Source organism: Podarcis erhardii (genome assembly GCF_964252035.2).
Source record: "Podarcis erhardii genome assembly, chromosome: 1".
Classification (NCBI taxonomy): Eukaryota; Metazoa; Chordata; class Lepidosauria; order Squamata; family Lacertidae; genus Podarcis; species Podarcis erhardii.
In genome coordinates, this window is record NC_138497.1 from 58,826,368 (window position 1) to 58,850,824 (window position 24,457).

The following is a 24,457-nucleotide window of genomic DNA, read 5'->3' on the forward strand; positions in this document are numbered from 1 at the left end:
TCTTCCAGTGTGGGTAGATCTTGAGTTTTCCAGTTTTTTGCGATGAGTATCCTTGCTGCCGTTGTTGCATACATAAAGAATGTTCGGTCCTTCTTTAACACCTTCTGGCCGACAATACCCAGAAGGAAGGCCTCTGGTTTCTTAGTGAAGGTATACTTAAATACCTTTTTCAGCTCATTATATATCATTTCCCAGAAGACCTTCACCTTAGGGCATGTCCACCAGAGGTGAAAGAATGTTCCTTCGTTTTCTTTACATTTCCAACATTTATTATCAGACGAATGGTATATTTTGGCAAGTTTAACTGGGGTCATGTACCATCTATATATCATTTTCATTACATTTTCCTTCAGAGCATTACATGCGGTGAAGTTCAGCCCCGTGGTCCACAACCTTTCCCAGTCCTCAAACATAATGTTATGCCCAATGTCCTGTGCCCATTTTATCATAACCGATTTAACCATTTCGTCTTGTGTATTCCATTTTAACAGCAAGTTATACATTCTAGATAATACCTTAGTCTTTGGTTCTAACAATTCAGTTTCTAACTTCGATTTCTCCACCTGGAACCCTAACTTTTTATCATTTTTAAAAACTTCTTTAATCTGAGCATAATGTAACCAGTCTCGCACCTTATCCTTCATTTTCTCTAAACTCTGCAATTTCCAATTGTCTCCATCTTTTTCTAATATTTCCCAATATTTTGGCCATTTAGCCTCCATATTGGGTCTTTTTAGGGCCTTAGCCTCCAGAGGTGAGAGCCACCTTGGAGTTTTATTTTCCAGTAAGTCTTTGTATTTTGTCCAGACATTAAACACTGCTTTCCTGACAATATGGTTCTTAAAGGCCTTATTGATCTTAACTTTGTCATACCATAGGTATGCATGCCAACCAAAAGCATTGTTAAAACCTTCCAAGTCCAACACGTCAGTGTCTTCGAGAAGTAGCCAGTCTTTTAGCCAGCAAAAAGCTGCGGCTTCATAGTACAACTTTAAGTCTGGCAGGGCAAAGCCCCCTCTTTCTTTCGCATCTGTTAATATCTTAAACTTAATTCTGGGCTTTTTGCCCTGCCAGACAAATCTGGATATATCTTTCTGCCACTTCCGGAAGCACTCCGTTTTGTCCACGATCTGTAATGTTTGAAACAAAAACAACATTTTTGGCAATACATTCATCTTGATAGCAGCAATTCGGCCTAACAAAGAAAGCTTCAATTTTGTCCAACTATCCAAGTCTCTCTTAATTTCAGACCAACATTTTTCATAATTATCCTTAAATAGACTCAGGTTTTTTGCTGTTATGTTTACCCCTAGGTATTTTACTTTTTTAACCATAGTTAGTTCTGTTTCTCTCTGAAACCTTTCCGACTCTATATCTGTCAAATTTTTTCCCAACACTTTAGTTTTCTGTTTATTTAATTTAAATCCTGCCACCCGACCAAAATCCTGTATCAGTTGTAATACTCTTTTCGTACTAGATTCTGGCTCCTGCAGAGTCAAAACTAGGTCATCTGCAAAAGCTTTCAATTTGTATTGTTTCGCTCCGACCTGAATCCCTTCCACCAACCGGTCCCCTCTGATCAAGTTCAAGAGCACCTCCAGAACCGAAATAAATAACAAAGGGGAAATCGGGCAGCCTTGTCGTGTTCCTTTTTCAATTTTGAACTCTTCTGTGACCACATTGTTAACTATTAGTTTAGCCTTTTGTTCTGAATATATTGCGTCAATCCCATTCTCAAACCCCCGTCCCACTCCCATTTCATTCAAATTTCCCTTCATAAATTTCCAAGAAATATTGTCAAAGGCCTTCTCCGCGTCTATAAAAATTAACACTGCTTTTGTATTTATATCTGTTTGCAAAAGTTCCAAAACGTCAATAATGTTCCTAGTATTTGCAAACATATGTCTGCCTGGGAGAAAGCCTGCCTGGTCTTTATGAATTACTTCATTAAGAACTCTTTTAAATCTACTTGCCAAAATGTCTGCAAATATTTTGTAATCCACATTCAGAAGGGAGATGGGACGATAGTTTTTAAGTTGTGTCTTTTCAGCTTCAGATTTTGGTATCAATGTGATAAAAGCTTCCTTCCACGATTCCGGCGCCTTCTTCCCTTCCATAATTTCATTACAGACCTCCATCAATGGTTGGATCAGATAGTCTTTTAATGTCTTATAATACTTGGAGGTCAGACCGTCTGGCCCTGGAGATTTGCCCAATTGCATGTTCTGGATAGCTTGTTCAATCTCTTGCTGTGTTATTTTGTTGTTCAGGATTAATCTGTTTTTTTGTGACAACTTTGTTAGTCCATTTCTTTCCAAAAATTGTTTAATCTCAACCTCATCTTGCGGCCCTTGAGTGTATAATTTTTTTAAGTATCTCTGGAAGCACTTTCTAATTTCCATGGGGTTCTGGATATTTCTTCCTTCAATTTCTAGGTTTGTAACTGTATTTAGTTTCTGTCTCTTCTTCAACTGCCAGGCTAGCAGTTTCCCACATTTGTTTGCCGATTCAAAAGTTTTTTGTTTCATTAATTTAATCTTCCATTCTATTTCTTGGTTTATCAATTTGGAATATTGAGCTTGATACAGTTTAATTTCTCTCAGAATCGGCTGTGACTTCGGATTTGATCTTAATTTCTTCTCCAATTCTTTGATTTTCTGCAAAATCTTATCCTTCCTTTCATTTTGTGTTCTTTTCTTTACAGTGTTCTGTTGTATCAAGAACCCCCTCATCACAGCTTTGCTTGCGTCCCAGATAGTTCTTTTTTCCACCGTAGTGTTCATATTTATTTCAAAATAATCCTTTAGAGTTTTTTGGGCCTTCTTGACCATCTCCTGATCTCTAAACAAGCTATCATTCATCTTCCATCTAAAGGAGCCGGTTGGCAAAAATGTCATATCCATCTTCAGCGCATTATGGTCGGAGCAGGTCTTTGGGCAGATTTCCACTTTTCTGACCTTGGGTGCCAGACCTCTAGATATCCATATTTGGTCGATTCTTGTCCAAGTCAGTTGGGCTTCAGAGAAGAATGTTCCCTCTCTTCCCAGGGGGTTCTTAGTTCTCCAAATGTCAATCCAGTCCATATTGTCAGCCATTTCAAAAAAGGTCTTTGGCAGTCTGCCGTCTTTTGTAACATTTTGATTTTGTGACTTATCCATGTTTGTCGATACGACCCCATTCATATCTCCCATCATAATGATGTTGTTGTAGTCCAGATAGTCCAGCATAATCTCATGCAACTTCTTGTAAAATTCCGATTTCCCGTCATTTGGTGCATAAATTCCTAATATCAAAATCTTTTCTCCTTGATATTGTATCTCAATTCCTAATATTCTTCCATGTTCGTCTTTGAATAAGAATTTAGGTGACAGGCTCTCTTTTGCATATATCACCACTCCTCGCTTCTTTACTCTGTCCGAAGATATGAATTCTTGACCAAGTCTTTTGTTTATTAACACCTTTCTATGGAGCCTAGTCACATGTGTTTCTTGTAAGCAGATAATATCCAGTTGTTCTTTTTTTAATATATGAAAAATTTTCCTCCTTTTTTCCGGGATGTTGCAGCCATTAATGTTCCAGCTCAAAAGTTGCAGAGACATCCTGAATAAATCTGGTTATTTTTCAAGGGGTGGTATCTTATTCAGAGGATCTTCAGGGTCCAAGGGTGCAGGTACCTCTGGTGTTTCAGGCCCTGGAAGTTGGTCAATTCCTTTGTGAAGGTCCTCTCCGTATACGTTCAGAAATTTATCTCTATCTTCCGATGTTCTGATTTTGATCTTCTTCCCTCTAAAAGTAAAAGATAGTCCTTGAGGAAATTCCCACCTAAAGATGATTGAATTCTTCCTTAGTAGTCTTGTCAACTCCAAATAGTTAGATCTAAGATCTAGCAGTTGTTTAGGAATATCCTTGTAGATCTCAATTCTTTTGTCCAAAATGTCCAGTGACTTTCCGTAGTGTAGGCCCAAAATCTTATCCCTTTCCTCCTTTGACCTCAGTATTATCAAACAGTCTCTGGGCTTCTCTTTCTTTAGAAGTCTTCCGAGCCTAAAAGCCGAAACAATTTTAAAATCCTTTTCCTCTAAACTCCAAAATTTGGAAAATTCTTTAGTCAAAAACTCAGCTAGGTTGCCTTCTTCCACTTCTGGTATTGCTCTTATCCTTAAATTGCTCTCCCTGTTCCGCAGTTCAAGCATGGACAAATAGGTCTGATGTTCACCTACTTGTTTGCAGAGTGGTCTTACCTCTTGTTCTAAATTTTCAAGTTTTTGGCTGGTATCTTCAGCCAATTTCCGATTTTCCCCTGCAGCCTCCTTCAATTCTGCGATTGCTTGAGTATTCTGTGCAACTTGTCCAGATAATTTATTTAAACATTCTGTGTTCTGCTCAATTTTATATGTTTGCTCATCGGCTTTCTTGTCCAAAGATTCTACTTTCTTGTCCAAAGATTCCAATTTTTCAAAAATTTTCTCTAAAATAGCAGTGCTTGCCCCTGAGGCCATATCTTCCAGTTGTAATTCCTCAGTTTCTCCCTCCCCTGCCCGAGGCAGAGAAACAGGCAGAGAGACAGCTTCCACCTCAGAAGGCAAAGTAGGCACAGATGATCTACGTGCCTGTGAGGCTGCGGTTAAAGTTGTCAAAGTTGTTTGTTTAGTTCTTCCTCTCCTTCTTGTACCACTCATTCCAAAGTTATCTAAAAGTCAATGTCAAGCTGAGTTGTTCCCATGAGAAAGCCACGGCCCAGATGGTAACAGTCAGCAGAGGGCCGGGAAAGGGAAAGTAAAATAAAAGTCACTGTTATAGGTCCCAAATCCTCTAGGGGGAGTTTAAAATATTTCAGGAAAGAAATCAATTTCAGTTAAAATAAAGTCAGATTTCTAAGTCCAAGAACCTTCAATAAAGAGATTTTTCAGCAGAGTTGGGGTTTAGTACAGCAACAGTGTTTCTGATGGTGCAAGCTGGTAATCCAAATGCCTTAAAGTAGCAAGTTCAAATTCTCTCAGATTGTTTCAAAGTTCAGATTCAAAGTATCCAAACTGCAAACTGCAAGCTGACAGCTCAGTTTCTCAGGCAGCTCCAGCGCCTGGGGTTTTTAGTTAGAATGTAGCTCCAAAGGGAGAAAGATATCCCCGTGTAATTAAAATATAAAAGTCCAACACATAAAATTATTGTTCCACTTAGAATAAAGTTCAATGGGTGCTCAGATCAAATAGTTTAAAAGATCTCTCTTTGCCTCCACTCCTCCAGCTCTTTGCGTTCAAGTTCAATGGGAGCGGAGGACGGACTTCCTGTTTTTCGTCACTCCGCTTTCAGCCAAATTTAATATTTTAAAGTCCCAAATTGCATACAGTCAGTTGTTTACTCACGAGTTGTTGTTTTCAGAGCATAAATTTCAGGAAGAAAGGTCAGCGCTCACTGGCAACAGCTACGCGGCTTCACTCCGCCGATTGCGGAACGACCCACAGCGCCGCAGCCTCCTCCGCGATCCGGAGCCCCTTACGGGGTTCCTTCAACGTTTCGGTGGCCGCTGCTGGCGCCCGCCGGGTCCCGGGACCGCAGGCTTCTGCTGCCTGCGGGTTTCCGTTTCGGGTCTCCGCTGCGCCGTAGCGGACGACCCTTTCTCGAGCGGAGCTTCCCTTCCCGTTAGGAAAGGGCAGCCATTGCCCTTCGCGCCGCCTCCGGAAGTCCTGGGTAGGCATTATTTTAAGCCTGCAGTGCACTTGCCACCATTTACTAATATGTGTGCACACAAAGACGTATAAATGAAATAGATTCCTATGCATAGGTGTTTAACACCTATCATCCTGGTCTCCTTTTGGAGGAAGGGTGAGATATAAAATCTAAAAAATAGTAAAATAATAAACCAAGAGTAAATGGGCAGTAAGGTGTGTTTCATATGCATACTTTTATTAATGTTTACACTTGATTTTGGATACACACTAAATGACTATTGTTGCTTATAACTAAACTGTATATTTTACAGTAGTAAAATATTTCACATAATGCTATCTTTCAGGCTAATTTTCGAAAATGTATGGACCACGTTCACCACCTGTCTGTTGAAAAACTAACAAAGATGCTGGACCGGGGACTTGATCCTAACTATCATGACTTGGAAAGTGGAGGTATGAAGTAAATAATTTTCACGTGTTAGCAGAAAATACACACATCTTTAGTAAATTGCGAAGATGAAATGTCTAGTGTATATGAAGTGAGTTGAATTTATATGCTTTATATGACTTAAGAGGAGTTGCATAATTATTTATTTCTTTTCATTCTTTCCCACTTTAGAAACCCCACTGACTTTGGCAGCTCAACTTAGCAATACTGTTGAAGTTATCAAAGCCCTGAAAAATGGAGGAGCTCATTTAGATTTCAGAGCTAAAGATGGCATGACAGCATTACACAAAGCAGCTAGAGCCAAGAACCAACATACCCTGAAGGTAATTCATATGTTATGTCCATTATGCATTGTTTTATATAGAAGAGTGTACGAAGGAAAATGCTTGAGTTAATTATCAGCATCCTTAATGGATCTTTTAATCTACATTCACTCAAAGGTTTCTTTTGTTGGTTTCGGACTTCCAAGATTGGCTTTCAACAAAGAATTCATTTTGGTGGAAATAAAAAGGGTGGTGAAACTTTACCTTGTTGCCTGATAGGTAATACCTGTTTGTGCAAAATGGGAATAGAGCTACAGCCATTTATCTGACTTTGGAAGAGAATATCCGTTTCAGCGGGTTACTATCTTTTGTAGTGTTTGCCCTTTAAACTTAATGTGCATGGATTTCTTAATTTGTTGGAGTTTTGGCCATGTTGTTCAAACAGCGAAACAGAAGAATAAGCATCTGTATTTTGAAATTTCCTGATGAAGGACATAATAGGTCAGAAAGGTGCTGGGTTTGAAATAAGTAAAAACTAATGGTGAGGATTTGCTGAATTAATAATTTGAACTGGAATATAAGAAAGGGAGGTATGAGGAGGTCTGGAAAATAAGTTAAAAGAAAATAAGTAATTGGAAATTATATGTGTTTTTAGTTGTTTTTGTTTTTGCATTTTTGCATTTTTGTAGTTTCCTTTTTTTTGTTTTACATTGTATTATTTTTGAAATTTCAATAAATATCTTATAAAAAAAACACACAAAAAGGTGCTGGGTTATACATTTTTGGACATTAACTTATTTCATGTTTTGTTTTATTTAACAACATTTTGCAATAATCAACCAAACTCTAATCCCAAAGTCAATACATTAAATATAGATTGACATAAAAGCAACATTTCTTCTAGAAAAATTAAAAACCTACTTGAATGTGCTGTTGGAGGTAACGATTTTGTTGACAATACTGTTTCTATGGTCACCTGCCATTCTTGGTCACATATATGATGTTATGTTTTGCCGTTATCACAAAATCCCAAATTTCATTAAACCTTTGCGAGGAATTCAGTGTTGCATTAAAACAAACATTCTGTCAGCACAAGCATGTCTGCTTGGCTGACCGACCAACCTTCCCTCTCCTCCCCTGCATGATGTTCGGGGTTTTTTTGAACAGTATATGTATGGTGTGTACATAGCCTTATACAGAAATAAGAACCATAGTATCTGCAGATCATCTTTGTTTCATTATTAGTCTAATGCTTCAAAACCTATCATTACTTACAGACCCTCTTAGAGCTTGGAGCATCTCCCAATTATAAAGACAGCTGTGGACTGACACCGTTGTATCACACTGCCGTAGTTGGAGGAGATCCATATTGTTGTGAGCTCTTGCTTCATGAACATGCTACTGTGGGTTGCAGAGATGAAAATGGATGGCAAGAGATTCACCAGGTAGGAAAGATTAACTTTGGTGCATTAAGATAAGTCCAGGTGCACAGTGCAGCGGTGGAGCAAGCCGATCGGGCGCCTGGGGCGGCGCGTGCGCCCTGCAGCTGAGGGGGAGGTGGCAGACAGACCGTTTGGGGCAGTGCGGAGCCTGTGGGCGCCCAAGCCACCACGTCACTCCCAGGAGAGATGCGTGGCTTGGGCACGCTGCAGGCCCCATGGTGAGTGCCGCCTGGCATTTTGTCACCGCCTTCAGGGGTGACACCTGGGGTAGCCTGTCTCCACCACACTTCCCTTCCTCTGCCCCTGGCACAGTGAGATTTATTTTTCTGTAGTCTTAAAATATATTAGAAGCATCCAGATCTCCAACAACCTACACCTAGCACATGGTCACTCCTTTAGCTTTGTACAGACATTACTCTCTTTTGGTAAGCCATTTCAATTAGGGCAGAGCTGAGCCTACTTACATCATTTGTAGTAATTTCTGTGGCTGTTGAAAAAAGTTTGCCAGTTTTGGCTGATTTTTGGCACTCAATGTGAATACATTTATGTTCTTTCAGTGCTGCCCTTTTGTGTGATATTTCCCTTTCTTTTTTTCTTGATGTCTTCAGCCCCATTTCGCCTGACTGTCATTTAATCTTCTTGGGTGTGATAAGCCATGTGATTTTGTTCAGGTAATGATATAATGGATGCTCAAAAATTGGGACACTTGCAGTAAAGAAGAAGAAGGGAGATTGTGCCAATAAGAAATAACAGTAGCTAAGAGTACAAAAGAATTTACTTTGGTGAAGTGAAGTTTGTTGAGTAATTTCTTTGGCTTCATCAAATGTGATCCTTTCAAATATTGAAATGAATAAAATACATGGTACAACTCTTGTTTGTTTGTTTTCTGTACCGCCCTATACCTGAAGGTCTCAGGGTGGTTCACATAAAATAATTTAAAATAGTTTAAAATGCTTTTCATTCTTTCAGATTTTTGGTCTACTTTTCTTGATAATTAATTCTGCCACTAGAATGCAAAAAGTTGTCTGAACATTATTTATGTGGGCAAAATGATGTAGATTATTGATAAGGAATGACATGAGAAAAAACGCATTTCTTGACATGCCAAGTGCTGTGATCATTGTATGTGTTGCAGTGGAAATTGTACCCTTTGGATCCTTTGTTTTTAAACCAGTCTCTAAATTTATCCTTTATGTGCAGCCAGATAGTACATAAAGCTGTAAGAATCATGGCCTCCCTCACTTTGTGAATGAAGCTCTGAAACAATTGCAATAGAACAGGGTTCAATACAGTATTTAGCAGGCGGAACCATCTGCACTATCATTAGAATGGTGAAGCTTTCTGGATCTTACTTCATAGCAGTGCTTCTGGTGCCCTCTTGAGCTACTCAGTGGAATGAATAATTCAATATTAATCAGGCAATGCTACAATTTGTTCATCTCCATAGCATCCATAACTGTGTGTCTTCACTGCTTTCAGTGCTAGAAATGCTAGTAGTCTGGGAGAGTCATAAGTCTAAATGAGTGCCAAACATATAGTAATTAGTGTTACCAAACTCCAGAGAAGGGATTCATAACAGTTTCACATTCCCATTTCCCTGTTCAAGCTATGCAAAGTAAATGGAAGATGGTTCTGCAGTAGGTGCCAACTAGTATAATCAGCCAGAGCAGCAGATTTACATAATTTTACAACGCTGTTGGGTGGAATGGGGAAATGTGGGTCACTTTGTTTGTTGGACTCAAAATGTATTCGCCATCTTAGAACCATATTGTTTATTTGTTTGAATAATTTGCTAGCCACTCTTTAGAAATCATAGCAGGCAATTAAAAATAAAACCACCATAAAAGCAACAGTTGCCTTCTCCAGCTAAAATAACTCAACAACAGAAAAGTTTTCATCTAAAACTTAACTGCTGTGCATAACGACAGCAGCAGGCAAACTTACATGAAGGGAGCTCCTGAGGTGAGGTGCCAAAACATAAAGAGTCCTGTCTCCAATCCCCACCTCATATTTTACTCCGGGTGGCCTTTGAGGCCAGTTTTAATAGTTGATCAAGTTGGGGTTGGGGAAATGGGACCATATAGTCCCTTTTTTAAAATTATGTATTGGACATGGAGGTTGTGTGCTGAAGATAACATGCAATTTGGCTCTTTGGCTTTATGTGGAAGGAGTGTGGCATACTGGTCCATAAGCAGCTTTTATGCCTCACTCATCTCTCTTCTGTATTGTGTGGCTTTGCAAAGGTGTGCATGGTTTTTTCTTTGGTAAGAAATGGAAAAATTGATGGAGGGGTATTACCTCTGGTGGGAGACATGTTGTGTTTCTTTGAGGGTAGTTTGTCTGCTGATGGGTCTGAAACCCTTGGTGAGTTAGGAACTTCCCCTGCAGGTGAAGACAGGCCCTGGCAGATTGAGCAGGCGAGACCAAGACTGGGCCTAACAGTCAAGAAGGAGGTTTCTGCACAAGCTGTAGAGGGAAGTGAGGGGCAGATGGGGTTAGTTAACTGGGGAAGGTAGCCCATCTAGGAGAAGGAAAACTCTGATCCTAAACCTGCTATATGGGATATCTTCGGGAGAAGGAAAGGCTAAGGAGTAAACCCTACACAAATCCAGAGTGGAGTCCCTAAGACAGGTGAGGAAACTCCCCTATGAGGAAGGGTCGCAGTCTGTGCAGGTCACTGCTGTTCTTCTGGCTTCCAAACGCAGCCCATCACTGGCACTTACAGTAGCGGCAAGCCTTGAGTTAGTTTTCTCTGTCTTTCTATCTGCACATAGCTTCATTGTGAATTCTTACACTTGCTGAACCTGATATATTAATTCATAATTTCATTTTCAAAAGGCCCTGTGTGCACCTCAGTGCCTTTGTTTGCACTGGGAATTATCGTAAGAAATCAAAAGCAGTCTTTTGTAGTTGTAATCGGAGACAAATCAGGTTGGTTTACAACAAGAATGTGGGCTAATTGAAGGCTCAATGGGGGGAAAAGTCATCATTCAGAAGACTGTAATGCAATCGCATTTGGTCTTATCGGTTGTGGTAGGTGTGAAATATCTTGGCACAGTGAAGGAGCCTACTTGCCTTCTAGAAATTTTTCTAAAAGCATTGTTTATTCTTACCTGTACCTGCAGTTCTACATAGAGACAGGAAGCTTCCCTGTCTCATTTCATATAAAGATGGATATAACACAATCGGTCCCACTAGAGGTGCCTGTAGACAATTTTAATTCATGCTAATTTAATTTGGAGTAGTATTTTAACCTAAGGATTGAGGGTATCATAGGAGAAATTTAGGATAGGCTTTTCCTTATTTTAAATGATGACTTTTAAAAATTGTGTTTGATCCTTTTAAAAAAATAATACTTTCCAGAAATCAGTTTTTAACAGGCTAGAAAATACTAGCCAAGGTCACATCCACACCACACATTTAAAGTACATAGCTTCCCACAAAGAATCCTGGGAACTGCAGTTTCCCTTCACAAGGGCACAATACCTAGCACCTTAAACTGCAGTTTCCAGAGTTCTCTGGGTGGAAGTCATGTACCTTACATTTGAATTAAATGGATGCTCTGGATATGACCTAGGACATGCAGCATCCTAAAAATGCTATTAAACTTTCCAGAACAGGGGTGGAAACTGGATCTGAAAGGCAGATAAGATCTTTCATCTCCCTGGTCAGGTGATTAAAAAATTTTTTTTTTGCCCACATGGTTTGAAATCAAACTGTTCAGGCAAATGCTCAGCCTTCAAAATGGCCATTCAGAGTGTTCCTCAAGACCAAATCGTCAGCTGACCGTCTTGTGGCCTGTTTTCTAATTTATGCATAATTTCTCCACAGAATCAGTCACTTATATAGCATACCTATGCAGTATATGAAAATGTGTTTTACTTGCAATAATTTATAACACGCACAACTCTTGTACATATTAGTAAAATCTGTTCTCAATGCACATTTTTGTAGTTTGTATTTGGCTTGTGGTATTTGTAAAGCAAGTCATTTATAATAATTTTTATAATAATTTTAGCTATTTCTCAACATCCCTTAAAAACTGGATTTGTAGTATGATTATTAGTGCCATCTAGTGGCCTTGGCATTTTATTTGGCATGCCCAGGAGTTTTCAGCTTCAGTTTACTATAATACTAACTTTAATAATAATTTAGTAGGTATATACAGTGCTTTTTTCTGGGGGGGACGCAGGGGTATGCATAATCCTAAACATTTTGTGAATCTAAGTTTGGCCACATTGAGGGGCAGTATTTCAATATGAGTAGAAAAATGAGAGAACCCCTAAACATTTAATTTTTTTAGAAAAAAGCAATGGGTATATAGTTACTCTTTCTGTATTAAGAGCTCAAATATATGTCTAAAATATTATAATGGTAGGAATAACAGTGGGAACATCACCTTTGATTATTAATTTATAAAATTCTGCAAATTGTATACTTGGTTTGGGGGAAAGGTAAAATCTTTTGGCTTCTTTGGCTATGCAGAAAACTTGGGAAAAAGGCTACTATATGCTAAAAGTCACAGAGTCAAAAAGGCACAAAGATGCCAGATTGTTGTTGTTACAGTTTATAGTGAGTGATACGGCCTTTTCAGGCCAGCAATTGTAATAAACTCTCACTCACCTCGAAAAACCCCTTATACCTCCCTTTGGAGGAAAAGAAGATCCACTCAGAAGGCAAGCAAAAATAAAAAATATTATCATCTAGAGAAATTCTAAGGGTGTTCCCAGTGGCCTTTCTAACCTCTAAAGGGCTTCTGAACGGTCCTGTAACAAGGCAGGTAAAAAGCCTGTTGAGAAAGATAGTCTCAGTAAAAACTGATTTTGAGAGGGGGGGGGCGTACTTAATTATCTCTTGAAAAACAAATAAAGCCCACTATGTTTAGATTGCCAAATAACTTACAAGTAGTTGGTAGAAAATAGAACCCACCTTAAAAATTATTATGTAGGAAGGAGTACCCAAAGGGCAATAGGCGCAAAACAAATTCAGGACTGGGATGTTTTAGCTGAAGAGGGAAACCCCTGTTTCCAGATCATTTCTTAGTGAGGACGAGAACAGCAAAAGTTTCAGGAATAGCTCAGAGCCTTTGGATAGTGACACATTTGAGGATACACTATCACGTAGATGTTTATTTTTTCTCTCTCAAGTTCTTCTGGATGCTTTATTGCTAAGCAGGTTCCCATTAATTGCTCAGTTCACGTGTCACATTAAATCATAGTTTGAAACAAACAATGGTTAAATGTAAACAAGCTCTGCTCCTTTCCTGCTTCTGCTAGTGTCTCGCCACCAGGAAACAAGGAACTTCCCAATCCTTCCAGTTGACCAGGAAGGTCTGATGGAGCCTGCTAAGCATGTTAGGCTATATTATCAGGGTTCCTGATTGTGGGGAAGGTTCCAGGTTCAGCCTCTTTTAGAGCTTCTCACTCCATGTTGGTGTGGAAAGTGCAGGGACAGAGGCATTGGGGGGGTGTGTGGAGATAGTGCGTGTTCTCCCTATAAACTTTATGCTGTTCCCTATTCTTTCAATGACTAGGCAGATCTAGAGCCTTTTATATTTTTATACTATTTTAAAGTGCTATACCTAGGATCAAGCTAACATTTTATTTCAGTGTAACCTAGTAATATTGTAGGATATTAACGTACATCCCCCCCCCCCATCTTCTGGCTTGACAATTTTTGGAAAATTAGAGTAAAACTGCTTTATTACAACCTGCTACTTTAAAAGGATTGTGCTATCACAAGCTTCCCTGGTTAAGATCATTATTCTAGAAATTTTTAAGCAATTGTATGTTAAAACTGTGTATGGTATTGGTGTTGAAACTCTACTGAAGTAGATACTTCACCACCAAGCCGTACACAACTTCTGAAAATGTGAACTTGTTGGTATGGCAGCGGATGACAACTGCATTTTGGAGTCTCAGCTTACAACACACTTGGTAATACTATACACCTCACTGTATATAGTAATATGTTCTCAAAACTTCAGAATACCTTTCCAAGAAGTGTATAAGTGAAATGAATTATGTTAAAAATGTAGATCTCATAATTAAAATATGAACCTTTTATGTTCATAGGCTTGTCGATATGGGCACGTCCAGCATTTAGAACATTTTCTGTTTTATGGAGCTGATATGGGAGCACAAAATGCCTCTGGAAACACAGCGTTACATATCTGTGCACTTTATAACCAGGTTAGTTATAGTTTCGTTGTTCTTCTTATACAACTTACTGAAATGAAGCAGGTAACATAAATCATTCCTAGATATATTTTTTAAAAAACGTTGCAAGGATCAAAATCCAGTCATTTCCATTCCCTGGTATTAATTATAAATTACATTTTTAATATTCCACTTTTCTTCCAGAAAAGCTCAAGGCAGTTATCAGTAAGCCTGTGAGGTAGGCTAGGCTGAGAGAGCATGACTCGCCCTAGATCATCTAATTAGCTTTATGGCTGAGTGAGGATTTGCACCTGGGTTCCCCTGGTTTAATCCAACACTCCAGCCATTACAGCAAGCTGGCATGGAACAGTATGTATGCCCTTTCTGATACTTTGGCTTTAATTCTTTAAAAATTGTAAACTTTTAAGGGCACTGCAGCTATGACTAAACTGGCCTTAACTTGGCCACCCTGGCTTTGTTCCCTGATGCAGCTCACACAACTCTGTAGGCAATTATATAGAACTTCCCAAAAACAAAATGTAAAAATAAGACATTTATATTCCACCAAGTGTCCGTTTCTTTAAATAATGTATGCAATACCAAAATAATGTTCAAGTGCAATACGGATTGTTCTGAAACCAAAGTTCTGTCCAAATTCATTCAATAAAGAGAAAAGAATTGCCACGGGGGGGGGGGGGGGCGCAATTTGATTTTTAAGGGGGGCAATTTGAGAAGGAGTTAGACCAAGTTAATGGCCTTTTAGGCTTCCTCCATGTAAATAGTTCACTTTTTGAATTATATTATCATTTCTTAGGGGGGGGGGGATCAGGATTTTAGAGATGCTTAGGTGGGGCATGGCCAAAAACACTCCCCAGGAGTGTTGCGGCACAGCTCTCAATCACTCAGCTACCTGGAAGCTACACTGCTGGGATGTTTAGAAGTATCCAGCAAAGTACTTTGGTTAGCATAAGTAATTTTCACTGTGAAATGGAACACCCCATCCTTCTGTTCTGCCCACATACCCCCTAAATTTGTTCTGGGTTTCCCCCCAACCATCTAGAGCAGATTTGGGGAGGAGACGTAGGGAGAGGAGAGGAAGGGGAAGTTCCATTGCGCAAGTGGAAATTATTGTGCTAGCAGACATACTTCATTGGACACCAGCCATAACATCATTATATTATACATATAATTAACAATGATGCAGTATATAATTACCTATATACTGTATACATTATATACATATACATATTATGCTGGCTAACTCACATGGCTTCTGCAATAATATTTCATATATTTTGAAAAGGGAGGTGAAAGTCAGTTATAACTATGCTTATATTTTCCAAACCATTAACAACTAACAAACTCTTAGGTGGTCAGTGGTGTGTTTAATTCTATTATTTGGTTTGAGTGGTGTCTTATCTGACTTACATAGTTAGAAAATCTTAATATTTGGAAGTGAGTTTTAATGTGCTGTATTATTCTATGACATCTAAACATAAATATGTACTTTATTTGACACCAGAAAGCATATGTTTGAAGATAACATTTCAGAAGTTCTAGCAGGCTTGTTGCTAACACCCCTAGGAAGCAACTCTTTCATGCTGCTCTGTGAATGGCATCCTTGAGTAATGCATCAGAAATGCAGCTATTTTTGCCTGTCAGTTGTTGGAAGATAAATGGGGGGCAGTTGAAAACAAAGCCTGGCCAATTTTTCCACTTTTAATTAATATACAGATGCCAAGCACTGTTTTATGTAGGATGAACAAGAGGTTTAAATAGTTAACAGAAATGGAATACAATTAATGAATTTCACAAATTAAAAGAAGCAGTTTCATACCACTAGTTTTTGCTCTACTCCTCTGGTGCCAGTAGCAGCTTCCGTCCTGGGCCTTGAGGTAGGGTGTGGGGCTTTTTGTTGGTTCTGTGGCACAAGGAAAGGGTTACGTATACCCCCACCAACCCACTACCCACACTGCAGTTTTTATCTGTGTGGGGGACTTGTTGATTTTAAAACAACACCACACAGATGTGAATACATGTCTAACAGAATGTGCATTTGGGCCCTTAATGTTGTATATTAACGTTTAAGTGCCTTTTCTTCTCTAAGCTGGGATGCACAGTCCTTTGTTTTCAACTATTGAGTGCAATAGTTATCTGAAAAACCTGAACTCTTATTAATATGAATATGTACCTTTATTAAACAACTCCCTTCCCTAGCAGAGGAAGCACTCGAAGAAGGGCCTCAGATGATGATCACAGGGTGGACATAGCTGGGCGAGACCAACTCCACCCTGCTCAGCCACCCAGGTCTCAGTGATGCAGACCAGATGGGCATCCTCATCCATAATCAGATAATAGATGAGGGAGGTCTTATTCAGAGCCAACCTGGCATTCAGCAACAGCTGCTGCAGACCCAGTGGCTGGCTGATAGGACAACTGCAACTCCCCAGGTTGGAGGAAGGGCTGGCACATGGAACAGTCATCAGCTGTCTGTATCGTGTGCCCATTACCTGGCCTGCCCCACCATACCTCCCCTTATTTTGAACCACTTTGATTGCCCCCTTTTCTCAGCATCTCTCCTCCTGGACACATCTCCTCTCCCTCACTAAGAACAACGACAACAACAAAACTGCTGGTTTACGCAGTAGTTTTGCTATCTTGGCATCTCTAAACACAAAACTCCGCAAGTAAGAGGGACTTGCAACAGAACTCTAACTGCAGTCTTGAAAGTGGGTCAGTGATCTGTTGCTGCAGATTTTTCTTTGTGAGAGCAATGGGATATACTTTTGTTTTGATGAACCTTTTAAAGTTTTAATGTTACATTTTGTGTTTGCTTTTAGGGCCACATTAGGCATGACACAGGAAAATATGTGATTGGACATTCTGCTGTTTTTATGAAGCTGAATAGTGGCAGCAGTGGGAGTGGATGTGGTTTAATCTGATTGGGACTGTGTCTCTGGGGGAAGGGGATTTAAGCCTCCCCTCATATTGTTATCCTAATGAAAATTTCCCCTTCCTCAATCTGGAGTGGAAACATAAAGCCACCATTTTTAATTTGGTGCCCTTTACAAATGTCAATAATGTGTTTTATAGTAATTAGTGGGAGACAGGTTTTATGGCAGCAGCTGTGCATGCTGACTTAGCAGTAAGTGCTGCACATATTCACTTTATTTTCTTACCTCTCTATCCCACATTTCTCCTGTCACAAAATCCAAGGCAATGTGCATGTGATTCCTAGATCCGTACCTTGTAACTTCAGCAAGGTGATAGTCTCCTGTGCCATCAGACCATACCATGGACCATACACAGACCATGAAGTTTTGTTCAGATTAGTAACATTGATACAACTCAGCATGTATTGACTCTTGGCAGCGGATCATTTCCACCTTTGCCTTCCATAGGAAGATATAGACTGTAAGGACCACCTTTCACCATCTCTGAAACTTAGGCTCTCAGTATATCTGTTTGAATGGGTGAACTCTTGGTTTCAGTGAAGAATATTTTCATGTAGTGTGGAGTCCTTAAAGCAGACACCCCCAACCTTCGGCCCTCCAGATGTTTTGGACTACAATTCCCATCATCCCTGACCACTGGTTCTGTTCGCTAGGGATCATGGGAGTTGTAGGCCAAAAACATCTGGAGGGCCGCAGGTTGGGGATGCCTGGTTTAAAGCATCTCTGAGCCATGACAAGGCTAAGCTACCACAGCAATGATGGATTATTTATTTATTTATTATTTCATAAAATTTATGCACCGCTTGATTGTAAAAAGTCTCAAAGCAGTTTACAAAAGATAAAACAACAGTAACACCAAGAAAAAAATTATAACTCTACTTTAAAGTATACAAAAGAAAAAGAAAAATAGATTAAGATTACCTCAATTTTCTAAGCATCTGGGTAGACTTGTCTAAACAGGAATGTTTTTAGCAGGTGCCGAAAAGAGTACAGTGAAGGTGCCTGCTTGATCTCAAGAGGCAGGGGGTTCCAAAGTGTTTGTGTCACCTGCACTCGAGTCTTCTTCTGGCCTGTTTCATAGTCCAGAGCTCCTCAGATGTTCTGAAATGTTGGAGACGATTCCCAGGAGCAATTGTGTCAGCCACCTGTTTAAGCTTGCCATTCCATAGCGAGATGAGGGCTTCAACAGGATCACCAGCTTTCTCTACTGCCATTGTCTGTCAAGACTTAACCAGATAATGGTTTGACTGTGAGATGGAAATGGATTGCACTTCCCCTTTCTTTGGTCCGTCCCTCATATCACTACATCAAGATGACTATCTGAGAGAGAACCATGGTTGTCATGGAGGCCATGTAGCCCGATAGCAGCCTCCACATGGATATTGAAGTCACCCAGGATTATCATGTTAGGGTCCTCCAACAATATATCAGAGACTATCTTGGCCAGCCTGACCAGGCAACAGAGTGATCAATAGACCAGCAGCATTCCTGATCTGTCTCTCTGGCTGCAGACCCTCTAAGCCCATTCAAAGGTCAAGAAGCTTCCTGGTTAAGGGGACGTGTACCTATAGACAGTAGTAATAGCCTCAAGCCTCCTAGTCCAGCCTGGTGTGGTACTGATGGATGTGGCAAGCAGTTGGTGATTCTAGGATTGGGTGAAACGCCAAAAGCATAGTGGTGGTTTGTGGGCAAAGCAGTGATGGCAAGACAGAGAGAAGCAGGACAAGGTGGAGAGCCAGTAAATGCACAAGACAAGCAGACAAGGTAGAGGTGAGCAGGGTGAAAGGAGGAGGGAGTCAAATGACTTCATTTGGCTTTAAATTGTTCAGACTGAAGAACAGCTATAGGGCCTGAATATAAGGGCTATGAAGTTGTTGGTTTGTTCACCTTGGTCACCTGGTCTATAGGCTTGGCAGGAAACCAGTTTGGAAATTTGTTTTGTATAATTAGCGTGGACAGTGTGAATTAATGAATGAAATGGCTGCCTTTTTATAGCCATAAATCTGCGGTAGTTTGATGTGGTAACTAAACAGCAAATACTTGTGTCACATTAGACTCTCTTTATTGGATTTATTAATACCAAAGGTTTGATACTCAAAAACTTACAACAAACAAAGCTTTAGGTTATTTTTAATAAAACTTCAACATTATAGGCATAGTGATTCTAATGCTGCACTGCCTTAGAAATACACAAGTAATGAGGCCTGTTATAACTCATATAACATCTGTTAGAGCATCTGCTTCTTCATTAATTATTGCTTCAATTCTTTAAAAAAATCCATCTAAGCAGATATCTTTCTTTTCTTTGGTATGTCTAAAATATCTCTTAATTTTGGAAATGATTGTATTTGGAGTATACTCTTCCAGTATGCTTTTTAAAAAAGAAAAAGAAAAAAAGAAGAAGCTGAGGTATATGTTTTGAAATTGGTATTAGTTCTTAAGGCTGCAGTTGTATACATACTTAAAGCATTTCCTTTCATTGATTTGTTGTTGTTATTATTTAGTCATTTAGTCGTGTCCGACTCTTTGTGACCCCATGGACCAGAGCATGCCAGGCATTCCTGTCTTCCACTGCCTCCCGCAGTTTGTTCAAACTCATGTTAGTAGCTTTGAGAACACCGTCCAACCATCTCATCTTCTGTCATTCCCTTCTCCTTGTGCCCTCAATCTTTCCCAACATCAGGGTCTTTTCCAGGGAGTCTTCTCTTCTCATGAGGTGGCCAAAGTATTGGAGCCTCAGGATCTGTCCTTCCAGTGAGCACTCAGGGCTGATTTCCTTCAGAATGGATAGGTTTGATCTTCTTGCAGTCCATGGGACTTTCAAGAGTCTCCCCCAGCACCATAATTCAAAAGCATCAATTCTTCGGAGATCAGCCTTCTTTATGGCCCAGCTCTTACTTCCATACATCACTACTGGGAAAACCATAGCTTTAACTATATGGACCTTTGTTGGCAAGGTGATGTCTCTGCTTTTTAAGATGCTGCTTCTTGGGAGAAAAGTAATGACAAACCTATGTTGATACTGCACATGAAAAACTTTCCATGGTTTGATCACAATGTTTGGGGGATACCATCTTCAAATAAATATAGCACACCCTTGTCTAGATGTTGTATTCTCTCTGTGTCAAAGAGGTGTGGGAGAAATGCATTTTCTGCAGAACTTTGTCCCCTTTCTGCCCCCCTTTTAATCTATTCTTCCCCCATGCGCGTATAGCTGAATGTGCACAAGTTAAATGTGTGCAAGTTGTGGGCTTACTTTACATAGTTCTAAACCTAGGGCCTAGCTGGATGTGACACCTGAAGCTGGGATATTCTGTTTTCCTTTAAAATAACTATTACTCATCATTGCCACTGGAAGTGGTGATTTTCTATCAGGAATGTGATGTACAGGTATGGTGCTTTAAAAGCATCCCTTCTCCTGTATTCCTGATAAAAAAATCACTCCCCAAAACCACTATATGCCCTTTCAGGACTAATAGGAACTTCAGGATGGGGACCGTTTTTGTCTGAACCAGGCTTTCTCAGCCTTGGCCCTCCAGATGTTTTTGGCCTACAACTCCCATGATCCCTAGCTAGCAGGACCAGTGGTCAGGAATGCAGGGAATTGTAGTCTCAAAACATCTGGAGGGCCGAGGTTGAGGAAGCCTGGTCTGAACCAAGGCATAGGTGGAAAGGTTTAAACCATCTCTCACCTTGTGCCATACTCTTGATGAAAATTGCCTCCCACTGGTAGCTGTTAATGTCTTAAAAGAATAGTGCACATTTAGCATCATGACTAGTTTGACTCTATTAGTGTAGTGAATACCAGCAGTGTAACTTGATTACAAGGTTGTAACAAATTCTGTGCTTTATTTACAGGACAGCTGTGCAAGAGTTTTGTTGTTACGGGGAGCTAACAAGGAGTTGAAGAACTATAATAGTCAATCTCCATTTCAGGTAAAAAAAGGGGGGGGATGCAGGACAACTTGCATATTGGTACCAATGAGAGTTGTTGACGCATTTTCTACCTGGGAGAAGAAAAATATAAATGCAGCAACAAAGTTACTGCACATACTTGTTTGTCATATTTGTATCTCATTCATCTTCAGGGAATTTATGATGGTTTATGTTGGTTACTCAACTGTGTACTCATTTAATTCTGTACTCATGTAGATTAGGCTCAGGAGACTGAAGTGGCGGAACTGTGGACTGTATGACTTCACACTGCAGGCTGGAGGTTATGGGTTGTATTCCACTAAATGGTTGTGCTAGCAGGGTTGGGGAACCCTTTTGGCTCCATGGGCCAAATGCTTATCAGGCTAAATTTGTTAAGTAGACAAGTCTGTCCAGCTGCCAGAATCCATTTATCAAATGGTACTTTGCTCTGTTTCTCATATAAGTGGGTGCATGGCAGTGGGCTGTGGAGGGGCGGCGGCTTTCCATCTCTCTCCTCCTACACTTAAAGGAGAAGGCCAAGGGCTTTAATCTCAAATTAACATATGATGAACCAAGATTAAATTTGGCAATTTAGGCTGCACACTCCTATTCGCTGCTTGGAACAGGGTGGTGCAGGCAATGTAGAATTAAGCCCTGTCCTCCTGCCCAGTGATGCCAGCTGATGAGTGGGCATGGTTTGAGGAAGAAGGCCTGATGGACCAACTTGGCATCCTTAATGGGCCAATATTGGCCCATGAACTGGATGGTTCCCCACCCTTGCACTAGGAGAAACCAGCACAAGGATCTCTGCTAGTGCAACAGGTATTTTCCCTCTTCCTTCACAATGCACCCTACGCCATCCCCCAATCTATTCTGAAGTTTTGAGGAAACCCCCAAAATAGATTTTGGAAGGTGGGTGATGGGGGGAGAAGGTTCTGTCTCTCAAGGAAAGTCCCTGCACTGAAGGAACCTTAGCCTTAGTGCTATGTGGAATACAACCCAATATTTTTAATGCTCACCTACATAACACATTTTCCCAGGCTGCAATCTCTTACCCGCTTAACTTGGAGTATGTACCATTGAACTCAATGTAGTCAGCTAGGGTTGAATTTTATCAGTCCCCTAGATGCTCTAGCTTACTATATTGAATGAGTTTTATTAAGTTTTCATAACAACAGTAAACAGAAAACAATAAGCAGAACCACCATCCCTTTCCACATAGACAACAAAAATAATTATAATTACAGTTACAATTACTCCCTCCCTCCCTGATTGTTTTGATTCACTTAGCATAAAAACGGAATGCAGTATCTTCATAGGCAATTAGTGCAAACGTATAGTTTTGCATTTATTTGCCTTGTTCCATTCACTGGGGATGGGAATGTGTTTTTAGTCCTCCATTTTTTGTAAGGGTGGGAGTCATTATTGTGGATAAAGACCCCTGTCAAGCTTACAGAACCACTCAGTTTTCCTTTTGGCCCATTTTCTTTTGCACACTCAGAACTCCCCAAGCATATAAACAGATAGTTGCTCCCTGCTTCCTTAAAAGAATTTGCACACAGGTCATTTAAAGTTAAAAAGGTAGAGGGCCCCATGACAGTTAAGTCCAGTCAAAGGCAACTATGGGGTGCGGCCCTCATCTTGCTTTTCAGGCCAAGGGAGCCAGCGTTTGTCCTCAGATTTAAAGTAACTGCATTCAGAAATAACAACAAACCATGGTTGATTAAGAGAGAGTACCTTGGGTTCACATGTTGCTCTGCCACTTTTACCACCCTTCACGTACCAGGTGAGAAGTTTGGAAGCCTCCATTTGTGGTTTCCCGCCAAATCCTTGTTATGCCTGTATATGGGAAATTAGTTTGTGCAAACTATGGTTAGTTTATTATAATTTAAAGTACTTATATGCTAACTTTCATTTCAGGGCAAAGCCTTAAGTCAGCCCCAAAGCCGTGTCATAAAATACAAATTAAACATTCTAATAACAATGAATGAAAACAGCAACAGTTTACAGCAGTTTGACACCCAACTCCCAAATTCTTTTAGATGACATCTTTCACAACCAGGATATAAAACCACTGGTGGGGATTTGTTTGAATGTTACATATGATTGTATCCCTTGTTTTTGAGCCTCTTTCTGCTGTTTACACATAAAATTTGTTGTTGTTACCTCAACACATTGATACAGTATTTTGCCATTGCATTTGGAAAAGAAACAATTGGCAAACAGTGGTCACTATGGAAAAGGCAGTTATATACAGGTGAAAGGACAAGTTGTGCTTTGAAGGTGGAATTATGGCAATTTGTACCAGAATGAAAGAAGAAATTGAAACGAAGTAGAAAAATAACTGGGCCTATTAGCTTAATGACAGTTAGGCTGAAGGCAGTAATGCATTCCGATTATGTACCTCAAAGGGGCTCACACCAACACCTCATATGCTAAAAGCACATGTTAGGGGGTTGTGGGGTCATGCAGGCCAGTCCTGTCCCTATCTCTTGATGTGTGTGCACTAGCTATGTCCCACTGGATATATGGTCAGCTGCTGTGTGAATTGGCCCTATGTTCATTAGGCCTGGACAACATATTGATACATCGCCCAGGACCGGTATGAGGGCCAAACCGCCATGGTTGCTTCACTCGGTGGTATATTGCGGGTGAAACTGCCTCTGCTGAGTCCTTCTGCCACCAGTGTTCCACCCATCTACCTTACTAGTATCAGACCAAGCCATTATTCTGCTCCAACCGGGGAAAATAACAAAGCAACTGGCTTGAAGTACCTTAAATCGGAAGCATCTAATCTCAGGCACTTTGTTGTTGGGCAGTTTGTTGATTTTTTCCTAATAGGAGGCAGAGACAGTAATGAAAAGGAAGGAGTGTGAAGAGAGAAACAAGGCTGATGGATGGGTACACATATCAGCCAGTTAAGTTGAAAAGGCTGGTTTGCAGTGCTATGAACCTCTTTTTTATTATGTCTGCCTCCCTCAATTCATTGCTATCTGCTTTGTTTTGCTGACCCATTTGATATAAATTATACTATCACAAAATTACATGGGATCCTCTTGAGTTAATGGGGTTTTGCATACTAAACTGATACTCCTGTAATCAGTACATTGTAGGAGTGAACTCTATGCAACGTATCAAGTGCCCATTCATTAGCTATTATTAAATACTGCATTCAGTTTGTATCAAAACCTCTAATTTAAAATACCTTTTTTGAAAAGGGAAGAGAGAGAGAGAGAGAGAGAGAGAGGCCGTCTGTAGAATTTTATTCAGTGTTTCTGTGTCTGCGATAAGATCATTTTTCCTTGGTTAGCGAAAATTGGAAAATAGAACTATCCTCATAATTGAAGAAAAATACCATACTAGATAAAAAGCTTCCACTTTCTTTGAAGAATTGAGGTTATGAAAGTGGGTTTGTTCTTCCATTAGCTGTAAATAGAAGGGCATTGAAATTGCCTCCAGCCTGGAGGGACGATGACAGACTGTTTAAAAAATATATATCATAAAAATGCTGAGGATTTCCAAATGTTTTAAGAAGGTGTGTCTCTAGAATTACAGAAGCCAGGACACAATCTGATTCATGTCTGATTAGAACTAAGCCCTATTGAGTT

At 40.0% G+C, this 24,457-nt stretch overlaps 1 protein-coding gene across 5 annotated transcripts in view; it reads left to right on the top strand.

The window, feature by feature from the left end:
• The window catches only part of SHANK2 (SH3 and multiple ankyrin repeat domains 2), a 353,024-nt gene that overhangs the window by 57,656 nt on the left and 270,911 nt on the right, over positions 1-24,457 (top strand). For all 5 annotated transcript variants that reach the window (XM_081833850.1, XM_081833852.1, XM_081833847.1 and 2 more), the window contains exons 5-9: positions 6,014-6,122; positions 6,289-6,440; positions 7,658-7,825; positions 13,897-14,013; positions 20,793-20,870. In XM_081833850.1, coding sequence (XP_081689976.1) covers positions 6,014-6,122; positions 6,289-6,440; positions 7,658-7,825; positions 13,897-14,013; positions 20,793-20,870 — 624 coding nt within the window. The remainder of the gene's footprint in view (positions 1-6,013; positions 6,123-6,288; positions 6,441-7,657; positions 7,826-13,896; positions 14,014-20,792; positions 20,871-24,457) is intronic.